Genomic DNA, 12,838 nt, shown 5'->3' with positions numbered 1-12,838 from the left:
CCGAAAACGTTTTTGCCAAAGGGATAATTTGCCAAATGGACATTTTGCCGAAGGACAATTTACCGAACGGACATTTGACCTAAGGGCCATGTAGGAAATTTGGCCGGAAAATAATATTTATTATAATGATATATGTAATTAGTATTTTAATTCAATTTAAAATGATACTAGAATTAATAGATACTGTTCATATGCTAATAAATTAATTTGTGGTACATTGGAGAAAAATGCTTTTTTATTCATAATACTCTTTAATAGTCATTGCATAAACACAACACATTAGTACCCATGGGTTTATAAAGTAGTTCGAATCTTTAATGTCTTAGCACTTTAAGTAAGTTAAATAATAGACAAACACGACAGCAACAAGCAATCGAAGAAGCTCTAATGCTTATTCGTCAATCCTTGAGTATTTTCCAATATGAATAACCCATCATGTCCGATGATAATTCATTCATAACGAAGAAATTATTTGCACTTCTTCTATTCGAGTTGTTGACGTGTCTGTTTATAATTTAATTTACTTAAAGTACTACAACAATAAAGATTCAAACTACTTATTACAGTGTTCTGTTGATCAATACAGAGTATAATTATTTATTTAAAATTGAATAAAAATATACAATCATATATATAAATTTTTTATTTTTCGTACGAATGTCTCAAATGGGCATTCAGCTAATTGTCTTTCGAGAAAAAAAATTTCGGGCAATATTCCGCTGAAAAGATATTTTTGAATAGAAATAATAGCTACAACTAATTTGTTGTAACTAATAGTAAACATAATTAACAAAAAAAAAAGATTTATTTTTAATAAATAGAGCAAAACTGATGGGTGCCTTCAAGTTTGAGTTATTTATTTGTTATTATATTGCAATTTTAATTCATATAATTATATATGTATATTTGGTACACTATACAGATTTATACAATACATACATAAAATTAAAATAATATGAATTGCTAGGAGAAATTGCGTTACACTAACATGAATAAGTATTTTCACTTAAAATTATATACCCTAGCCAAGATCTACATTATAATAAATGCATTGGTCTCCCTAAATGAAAGCGTTGCATTGTACCTCGAACATTTTTTTTAAATTAGTCATTTATCTAGCTGAATCTGAAAGTTTTTATTTAACAATGATAATTACATTACCCCAGAAGTTACCTCCCATTCTTGGAATTTCTAAAGAAAAACCAGCATATTAAGCTACAGAGTACAAAACTATTGGTATCAAGTACTCTTATTGAATTGGCTCTCCACATTTCAACTAATGCCAATAAGAGCTTTGGCTCTAAAAAAAACTAAACGTATTACCCAATTTTCGGAGGATTTTCGCCATTGTTTTTCGGCGAAAATCTGAACACAATGGTTGCCTTTATGGCATTAACATTTTTCCCCTCCACATTAAGACAAACACGTTTAAGTTAAAGGGAAACCAAAGAACACTTCAACTAAACATGCAAAATATGATTAAAAAACGTTCCACAATCCTTACAGGAATCGTAAAAAAAAATATATTCTGTCAAAATCTGGAATTTTTAGAGATCTAAATTGTCTTGCTTCTACAACTCCAAACAAAGAATTCCCTAATGTCTTAGTCCAAGACTTTGGCAATTCTCTTTGCCTTATAAACTTTTGACATATCTTTTTAGATACATAAGCATATGAAGGTGAAATCCTCATTTTATAATGACAAGGCCCTGGGATGTAAAGGATATCTTGCAAATTTTGTAAAAGAAACCCTATATTTTCCAATTTGTAGCAGAGAGTGTGTGGTGGGGTTTGTTGGGGTTTGTCATTGACTCTACTGATTTAGGCCCTTTCTGTAAAAAAAAGAAGTGATCTCTAGGAAAGAACATATGATAAGATAATATGTTTTTACATATAAGACCCCTATTGTATCTATGTAACCTTTTTTACGAAAAAAAGAACTATCTAAAAATGCCAGATATAAATTTGTTTTGATAATGAAATGGGGCTCCCTTAATTACGTGTGTAATATGAGCCGTTGGAAACAAACAATGTCACTGAAAAATATTACTTACCTATTTATATACTTTCATTAAAAAAACTATTTTCATTTTGCAGATATATCAACAACATCTTCAACGGGATCTTCTGAGGATCTCATTATCCCTGTAGAAACATTAGAATCCACTATACAGCCCGAAATTGACACTCACAAATCTCCTAATGTATCTGCCTCCGTTGGTCGAACAGCTATGCTCAAATGTACCATATCTAATCTAGGGCAGAAGTCGGTAAGTATTTTTTTTTTTAAATAGAGTTGTCCCTTAATGTTTTGCAGTTTTTAAAAATTACCGCTATGTAAATGGTGTCATTTATCATTATAGTTGTAAATAGTATAGCCTACCGGTGTAATAAAAAATTAACATGATAATCTTTACGATTTGAAGAATATTTTCAAGGAGAGGAGCTTATCTGTCATGGCGTTTCATTAGAATAGGTAGAAACAATTACAAATCCCACTCTGTATCCTGCAAGGACATAGACAGGGTTTTCTTCTATGTCGATCCTCAATTTAACTTGGAGTCCAACTAGGACTTATTCTTATAACTCCGCAAAAAATATATACCTAGGTCAGATGGAATAATTGTTATACTTTAATGTTTACTCCTACTTAATCAGTGCAACTCCATCTGACCAATTATAGAACATTAAAAGAATCATATGTGCTACTCTTTGTGTTTCATGCACTAGGGATTACTTAATACTTAGATATTGTTACATCAAGAATAAAATAATAATCATCACAGCTTTGGAAAATAAAAAACACTGTTCAGGTTACAATTAGAAAAACTATCGCACGCGTTCATATTTTTAATATGCTTTACAACTCTACTTATGAGTCTACACGGTCATTACTTTTTCTACGATTTTAACAACAAATTGAGGAACAAAACTATAGTGAATATTGACAAGTTTAGGAACACTTCCTAGAAATTTGAATATAAATCCCAAAATTGACCGACATATGTCTATGAAATGTTGGCTGATTTATGCTTGTATGTAAAATCGAATAAAATAAAATTATGTGTTAGTCTTTTTCTTCATTTCTTTGTTCTTTATAGGTGCAAAAAGATAATCTAATCAAACATCATGGCAGCTTAGCTGATCTCCTTTCAACATTGTTCAAGTTGGCAAGGTTTACCATACCATTTTTTGGTCTTTTTTTTTACTTACCACCAGGTCATACATTTCCTATACCTACAACTCTATATATCTTCATAATTAACTATAATTTAACTGCTCATCGATATTTTGAAAAATCAATGGTACAACACGTTGTTACCTTAATTGTATCATGCAACTAATCCTCACACAGGACTATATTTTTTCTGCTTAAGACTCTTCCATATATTTATAATTCCGTTGTACCTACAAGTAATATAAGTGTTCAAACATAAAAATTTCAGTATGGATTAAATAATTATAAGTGCAGGTATGGTGCTGGCGTTCTAAATAATTTAACCATTTAAAAAAAAATTTAGTAGTCGATAAACAAACACATTTATGTATGGTGATTATTGCTGTAGGGAAATGTATGTATCTTTAGTGCTTAAACTGCTGTTGACAGACTACAAAAACTATAGTAATCCTAGCTCGGTAATCATGATGTTACCCCACTAACAAAAAATTATATTGTCAGTTTTCAATTATTCTATTTCTTTTCACCTTATGATTGGTTGAATTTGAATTAGCTCTTGTTAGACTTGAATAGTTTTCAACAATTATAGAGTAATAGTTACATAGTTTGGAAGAATTGGCTGACTACCAATTGAATTTGGCCTTTTTTTTCTAATGGAAAGTTGAATACGCTTGAAAGTTACGTTGAAGCTGTTATCACAGATAATGAATAACATGTCCTTCTTAAAATTATTTTGATCTCGATTTCAATAAATACTAGAGAAAATTAGAGCAGGTAGTTAAATTGAAGAAAGTATTTCGTTATATTTATAAATGGATGTTACATAGAAGAATTTCATTGATAATTTGTGTAGAAATCATTGAAATCAATGACAAAGTCTTTTATTTTTTTTATTATTTATTTTTTCTACTCGGATGAGGCGCCTTCATTTTTACTTGATATTCCAGCAGACTTACATACTTTAGAAGGATATCTTTGACGTTTCCGTGTCTAAGTGGAGAGAAATTTCGGAAAATTTAGAAATCTATTATATTAGCAAAAGGCATTAAATCATAATTGGTTATAATACTAAATCAAATAATCCTTCCATATGACTGCAATCTTTCCCGCAAAAAGTTCAGAGATAATATCTATTCCTAGACAAATCCCCTTCTGATTATTCAACTCCACTTTCTGAAAGGTGATTACGTCTGTTGGAGTATTGATAAACAAGGAGAATTTCGAGAGAAAATACAAGATATAGGAGAACAAATATCAAAAATGTTATTTGGTTCCTTTTGCTAATATAATAAATAAATGGAATTGACACCCCTAATCAATGTCTTAGAGATGAATACTGTGTTTTTTATGTATGTTTATGTATACCAAGGACATTCAAGTACTCAAATCGATCAAAGAGTTTTTTTAGGATAGAATACAATGTAGAGTTGACTTTTGGAGGAATATATTTGGATTTTGAAGGAAAAGGCTGGAGGATGAGAACTCCTTCTGTTTTTCAATGTTTTTTTTTATATTATTATTATTCTTGCCCTATATTAAATGTATGACTCCTCAGTTCTCATAAGAGAATAAAACTATTGAATAGAATAAAAGGAGCTGTGTATGCATTCTTGAGTCGATGATCCAAAAAAGAAAAGATCTTCCTCCATGAGGACGAGATCCTTGAACATCAAATTAAAAGTAAGAGACCTGCTCCTAATATATTCAAATCAAAAGCTATTAATTCATAAGAACAATTTGTGGATGCAGAATAGGATAATGCAGTTGAGCCAACATAATCAGAATCAGTAAAATCTAATTTCAGTACGGCAGATAGATAAGTAGAACAAAAATTCAAAATTTTAGCAAATTTGGTTAACGTTTACATCTAACACAATTATAATTTCTAAACGTGTATTAAGCAAAACTATTTTATAAAGAACATGTTCAAAAGTAATATATTTCTATAATCAAGTAAAGATTATATTGTTTTAGATTTTTTTTTTTTTTTTTTTGTCACTTCACTTTCTTTGATTGTATCAAGGAATATGTGATCGGGCCTAGACCGTTTATCAAATAAAGAAGACATTATTAAACTTCAGTTGAGACAAGAAGAAGAAAAATAATAATAGTTGTCCTTATTTACTAGTTATCATCTTTATATAAGAATATAAATTTATAATTAAATTACTAACTACTTTACACATACAAATACATGGATCATTTTGGCAATTTTTAAATACGATTAACTTTTTTTGTTTTCTGTTTCTTTGATTTGGAAGGTAATCTCTTGAGCCATGCCTCTTGCTACAGAGTCTCTGTTTTAAAGTCGATACCATGTATGTTTTAATTTCATTTCTAACTTGATCAAAAAATAACGCTAATGGAACGATTTCTTCAGTTAGGTAACACAAACGTGCAAAAGTGCCTTGATTGCTGCATCTACACAAGTTTTATGGATCTTCATATAACTGATCAAGTTATTGAAGGGTATGAGATCATTCAAAGGAGTCGCTGAAGGAAGTAGAGCTGTAAGCCATAGGTAACCAACATTAAAAAAAGCTTACAAAACTATTGAGTTTCTGCTGCTGTCCAGTCACAAATAAAATCCCATTAGGTAATTCTTTAACCAGATTTTGCTGAGCAGATCGATTTATATATCATAAAGAAGCTTAGACATCCACCTTGCTTTGTGTCAGGTACCAAGTCAGATGAACTGTCGAACCCTTTATATTTTCCTTCACTTACGTAGAGAATTACCAGGATAACCAGTTCCTTACAATCCCCTCTAACAAAAGTCTTAGTGGACAACGCCTTGCAAAGCTTTAGGATATATTCTTCTTCTTTTCTAGTCTATCGTCCAGAGATGGATAATCGAGGTCCTTGATATCACAACAAAGTATTGACTTAGGCTAAAGAATAGTTAAACCCAGCATTCAAATATTGACCAATGCTACTAATGAAAAAAGTGTGACCTGTGAATGCAAATTCGTCAATACCTATTTGAAACAAAACAATCAAAACTTACGCACTATGCAGTAAAATTTGGCATCGTACTAGTATCTGTATATGTATTCAACTGACGTTATTGCAGTACTATCGAAGGGGTCATCTGATTTTGACAATGATTTATATATATATTTTTTTTTGGGGGGAATGTCACCCCTCTTAATGTGGATATTTTTCTTGTTAGAATATAAATACAATATTTACATTGTAAATTAAAAATTTTATTATATTAAAAGGATAATTAATAAAAAACAAAAGAAGAAAGGTTTTCCTTTTTTTATTTTTGTACTGAAGTTTAATAATTTCTATTATATTTAATAAATGGTCCAGGGGCAATCACTTATTGCGCTCTACAGTCAAGGAAATTAGAGTAACCCTAAAAATTTTAAAACATCACAATCTTTTTTTTTTACTCATAGAAATATTTTATTTTAAAAACATGTTTTTAAGATAACGTTGTTTTTTTTGTTTTTTTTTCTTCAATACGTGTTTAGAAATGGCAGAGGTAAACCTTAAACAAATTTGTAAATTTTTGTATTTGTGTTCTAATTACCTAGCGGCAGAACGAAAATTAAGTTATTCTGATTCTGACAAGGAATTATAATTTTGGGGGCAACTCCATTATTCTAATGCAAAACCATTTAGCCCATAAACTAAAAGTATCAAGCAACACAATTCAAGCTCTTCCCTTTCATAGTCATTGTTTTTTTGTTGTTTTTTTTCAAACAGCTTTAGAAAATAAATAAAATATTCCTTAGATTGCCAGCTAGAAAAAAATCTCCCACGAGTTAAGATCATATCTATTATTACATTTATAGTTGGTACCGTTCTATTTGTTTATAAATTTCCCCCGTAGAGAAATAAATATATAGGAGTAACAATTGATCTAAGTTTCACCTATTAACAAATATTTCTTCAAGAAAATAGAGAGAGAAAGAAAAAAAAGATTAAAAAATTAAAATGAATAAAACGTTCTTAGTGAAAAAAGGTTTCATCTTTGTTCTGCAACAATGACACATCCAATCTTCAGTATCATGAAAATATTTTCTCAATAAGGTCTACGACATAACATGTCAATCGTGAAGCCATTTTTGGTAGGAGTTGGTTAGGATATTTCTCAGAATAACTCTGGGTCTACACAGCGAGTGTCCACATGTGTTCAGAGACTTTTCTACGCCTTAATCTTGGCTCGCTATCAAATCCCTACTATATCTTAATTTTTGTATAAGAATATTTTATTGTTGATGTATTGAATAAATACAACAAAAAATCGTTTGGGACCATTTTATAATACTGTAATTTTGAAGAAAAAAAAAGTAATTATTTAACTGAGATTCTAGTGAAATATTGATATATGCAAGGATTTTATGATAAATATTATTAAAATTATTGAGTGAAATATCACAAAAAAAAAAATAATAATAACTAATTTACATGGTAAAGAGCTGGATTTTTTTAAGCAACACAACCCAATAGATAATCCCTAGAATTTATTCAATATTTTATTATATTTTTGAATAATAATAGAAAGTGTATATAATTCAATTATAACGAACAATAGAATTCCCATCCCAAACACTACTTATTTCTATTCAATATTATCCAAACATAGCAAAATAAGTTTTTTTTTTAAACTTAATACCTAATTATGTTAAATCAAATTAAATACATAGCTTAAATATATGCAAAGCATTCATTAATATTGTTTTTTATTACTTCATTTTTAAGAAGAATAACTTTGTAAATATATATAGGATTTTCTGATGGGTAGCTAAACTTTGTCAACACGCTGAATAGATTAGCATATAAGTGCATTTTTGGTTTGAATTATAGCGTTTATTACTGAAGACTTATTTATCTTCCGAAATACGTGATTGCTAATGTACCAATGACGTCAATTGTGAGAAATGATTAAAGCAGGTATATAAAAAAATAGATTATTATCATACTATTTTTAGTATAATGATTAACCATTCAATAAGTAGTATATTATATGCATCGTTAATAATTGAAAAATTATTATCTAATTATAACGTAAACTAAAACAACAGGAGTTTTATTTGTCAACCAATACACTTGCTGAATTTAATTAAACGTTGCCAAGACAATAACTTTTAGTACATATATAAACGCTGTATGCGGTAAAATAATTTGTTTCAAATATGTTTACCTATTTATCTGACATAGGGACAATGTGGAAATAATTAAAGGTTGGAAAATTCCATATCACATATAAAAAAAATCTTTAAAATGTTCGGTAAATAATTAATTTATTCAACGGAGTATGAAATAAAAATTTAATAAAACTTATAAATCTGATCATTTTACAAGAGATTTCAGAAACTTTTGCATTGATATGTATTTGGTTGTAAGTTTTAGGCACTTCCGGTTTGTCAAAAATAAACATATAAATGACACGGTAACCCTAATGTTTAGAAGGAGAACAGCTTAGCTATCATGACGTTCCATTAGATTGGCTTCAAGCAGCCATGAGAAGAAGGAAATATAGGGTTGACCTTATCTATTGGTACAAATTTTATCTTTTAAATCTGGCTTGACATTTGTGCAAAATCACAGAGGATTTACAACAAGACATTTTATCTTGGAACTCAAGAAGCTGAGACGGTTGGAAAGAGCAATCAAGATTTTAAACTTTCTAAAGACCAAGAAAAATTCGGGCAAAGTTTTAATTGTTTTTTGATGAAAAATTTTACCACTGATGCCACTGTGAATAAGCAAAACAGCGGCTACATAACAACCGAATATCTAAAAAACATTTCAGTTTTAGTAAGACATGTTTTCAGAACAAAAATCCACCTGGAACAATGGTCTTGGGTTTTGTGGAGTCTGTCCTCTCATTTTTGTGGAGAGGAAGGAGCAGCTCCATGCAAATACTTACATACAACTTCTGGATAAGAAAGTACTCCCTTGGGCCTGATATAACTTTGTTAAGTTTTGTTTTCTCTCTAGTCAGAGGCCTTTGTCGTTGTGTACTAAGACCCGGGCCTTCCTGAAAGACAACTTTCCGAACTTTTAGGACCTCAACATGTGGCCACCCTCCTTTCCAGACACGAACCCCTTGGACTACTTTATTTAGGTGCGTGTGGAGGAGAGTGTATGTGCTACTCCTCATGAATGTCCAGTCTCTTAAGGATTCCATCAAAAAGGAGTGGACTAAGCTCGGGGCTTACTACATAGTCAAGGCATGCAAGGTCTTTAGGCCTTGTATTTAGGCAAGCTGAGGGCTCACATATTCAATAAAAGTTGTGCCGAGGACTACTTTTAGGTGATTTTGTTAAATGAATGTCCACACTTAACCTCTCGTTTAAATTTTACTCTTAAAAATTGAAAGATGTAAAATGTATACCAGTAAATAAGACCAACCCTGTATGTAGAGTTCTTTCTGAACACTTTGAATTATTAACTACATGAATATATCATTTATTAATTAACAATATAGTTTTAGCAAAATTGATGCTATAAATAGATGTGTGTCTGAGCTCTGTTAATCATTAATATCGCCTCCCTTATAGGCAATGATGTTATCCAGGTGAAGGAGGAAGGCCTGGCACCCACTGCGGGTGTGTTGCTTTATCATGGTGTCCCAGTGCTGGCTGACAGTGACTTTGAGGACCTCAGTGTTTGTACTATAGACACTGCAGGCCTTCCCTTTGACATGCACCCAAAAAAGTATTGTCGAAGGTGTTGGCATCAGGGTAGCAAAGGGCCAAAAGAGTTCAAAAGAGTCTTGCAACGAATAAGTTGGGGTTCTTTTATTTATGGTGTTGAAAGTGTCTCTCCACCCTCACAAGACTCTTTCCACCGAATTTTTTTATAGCTCTCTGGACATTATGATGTGAAACTCCAAGATCTCTTGCATAGGCCCTCATGGATTTCAGGAGATTGACCGAAAAAACAGAGAAAAACAGCCTAGTTTTTTTCGAATCCTCTGGGTAAAGTTTGGGGTGATCGACAGAGCCCTTCTTCCTCCCCAATGTTTCGGGCTTGCTGACGGATTGCAAAAATGGATATTCGTTGATCACATTCAAGTGTCATTTTCTTTACTTGTACGTAAGCTTGAGAATTCAGGTTTGTTTTATTTTGTGACTAACTGTTTATACTTTAATACATCGAAATATGAATGAATTTCAATCACTCAGTCTCAATTAATAATTGAATTAGTAAGGGTTCAGATTTAAATTGAATCACTTGGTATGACCAGATTCTACAGGATATTACATGAAAATTAGCGTGATTAGAAGATTTGTTTACGTTGGATCACATGTAATCTTACAAATGATCAACAGAGGGGCGTGTCGATTGTTAGTGGGAGAAGCACATCAAAGCAAATGGTTGCATGTTTTCTTTTGTTTCACAGGTAACATAGCTTTAGTGACATTTGGCAACATAGAAGAGTTAATTTTGTATGGTACACGACCATTTGTCTGCATAAAATCTTCCAAGAATTCTGAGAAAAAAAAAAACACAAGAAGAGGCGAATGCATTCTTTATTGTGACAAAGCAAGTGTTCACGCTTTGGCTCAAACAAATGAAAAACATCGAAATGATGGGTCAGCTCCGGTAAAGTTCTGATTTTCATCACAAGAAGAGCCCACTGATGCATTCAAAATCTTTGTTTTGGAGTTACCTCAATTAGAATTGAAAAAATGCTTCGAAAACTGGTTCAAACGCCTGCTAAAGCGTATTGATCCGTATGGAGAATAGTTTGAAAAGCAATTTAGCCAATTTTTCTAGTAAATATTTGTTTTTCAATAATTAGGCCAGAAATATAAATAACAATCTAAAAAAAAAAGGCTGAAATGTCGTATTCATTTACAATTATATTGTCACTGCAAATTGAAATAGTGTAATGTAAGTATAAGGGAAGATAGCAAATAAAAAAGTTGACAAAGGAAGGGGGTTATTAATGCAATTATATATCTGATTTCATTTCATAGTAGTATACGAGTATGTTCCATTAACTTAATCATGATCTAATATCTACATTCGCCATAAATGTATTTATATAGAAATAATTAAAAGTTAAATATATATATATATATATAAATTTTAGTAAAAAATAGTATATTACATACCAGCCTATATCAAACAGTATTACATTTGAATATAATTAAAGCTAAACGATAAGATTTCATGCATCTTATAAACGTAGATCTATTTATTTAACAAAAGAATTGAATTACACATCTATGAATACATGTTTATTGGTATTGCATGATTGGAAAAGAATATGTATATGACTTTTTTTAGTTATGGCTTCTAAAAGCTTTCATTTGTTTATTTTATTCAAATTAGGGTTATTTGCTTGATTGATTTTTTTTTTTTTTTTGCATTTTTTTTTAAGCATGTATATTATTATGTATACTAATTGACGAAATGTTTTATTAAAATGTGCAATATAATTAAAGTTATGTAGTAATTTTACATCCTTTTAGAAGAAATAAAATGATGAAATTCTTTGCATAGGCTCATTAATTTCTACTTTTTATTTGATTACAAAGGTCATTAAAATTTTATGCTGTAAGGTCCATATTTCGTTTAAGAAGTAATTGACTCAAAATATCAAATATTAAACACATCGAATTCATAAATAGACTAACAGAATTCAAATTACGTCATATGTAATTAACCAAATCATAAGATATATATTAATTATGTATGGTATATTTAATCAGTGTTAAAGATTGGAGAATAATGGGCGGGGTGAAGACAGAATTTGTAATAATTTATTATGTTATCCGACAAAAATATCTCTCTAATTTTTTATTTACTTATGAAATGCCAAATACTGCCCTGAAAGACTGAATCGTTATACAAGGAAAATACTAAGCCAGGGATATCGAACCCTTAGTTCCCTGGCCGCATTGTGGCCCACTACTCATTCCCACTTCAATTGTATTTTTTAGCAAAATTGTCATAATATCATCGAAACGCGTATAAGGCACATCAAACGTACAAACATAAATTATTATTTCCCGAATTTAAATTTTTTTGAAAAATTATAGCTCTTGAAAACAGATATTTTTTTTTCAGGATTTCAACCAAACCAAGCCCTCCATCCCCTCTCCAGATTCCCCTTGCAAAATTAGATTGGGCCTTTTTTATATTTGGCCTAAATTTGAAATAAATATATAATTAATAGTTTTGTTGTATGAATGCATTTTTTATGAAATTTCATTTAATAAGTACTGTGGTCCATTAAAATATTACAAGTGTCAATGTGGTACATTATATTAAGAAGGGCGGACATCCCTGAACTAAATCTTAATATAATCAGATCTAACTATAAATTAAAATGCAGAATTATCTCATTTTTATTTACTTATAGATACATTCCAATTATTACCATCACTAGGCCTCAATGACAAATATACAATAGTTTATTATGTAAGATATGGAGGATAGTATAAACCAGAGATATGCAACCTATGGCATGCAGAGGCATATTCACTGGCACGTGCAAATTAGAACATATTCTTGTAGTTTGTGTTTGTATTTTACCATTATTGTTGATAGTTACACACTCATTGATTAGAAATATTGAAGTTGGCAATACTTGTATCAAAGGTTGCCTACCCCTGGTACAAACAAACGATAAAGTTTCAATAGCCTTTGGCAAATCCTAAATATATCTAAACAATTTAAAAGCTG

At 30.4% G+C, this 12,838-nt stretch overlaps 1 protein-coding gene across 2 annotated transcripts in view; it reads left to right on the top strand.

Moving 5' to 3' along the window:
- The window catches only part of LOC121129279 (neurotrimin), a 242,623-nt gene that overhangs the window by 176,462 nt on the left and 53,323 nt on the right, over positions 1-12,838 (top strand). For both annotated transcript variants that reach the window (XM_040724984.2, XM_071893309.1), the window contains one exon: positions 2,098-2,270. In XM_040724984.2, coding sequence (XP_040580918.1) covers positions 2,098-2,270 — 173 coding nt within the window. The remainder of the gene's footprint in view (positions 1-2,097; positions 2,271-12,838) is intronic.

Source organism: Lepeophtheirus salmonis, chromosome 14 (assembly GCF_016086655.4).
Source record: "Lepeophtheirus salmonis chromosome 14, UVic_Lsal_1.4, whole genome shotgun sequence".
NCBI lineage: Eukaryota > Metazoa > Arthropoda > Copepoda > Siphonostomatoida > Caligidae > Lepeophtheirus > Lepeophtheirus salmonis.
This window is presented reverse-complemented; position numbering and strand designations above follow the sequence as displayed.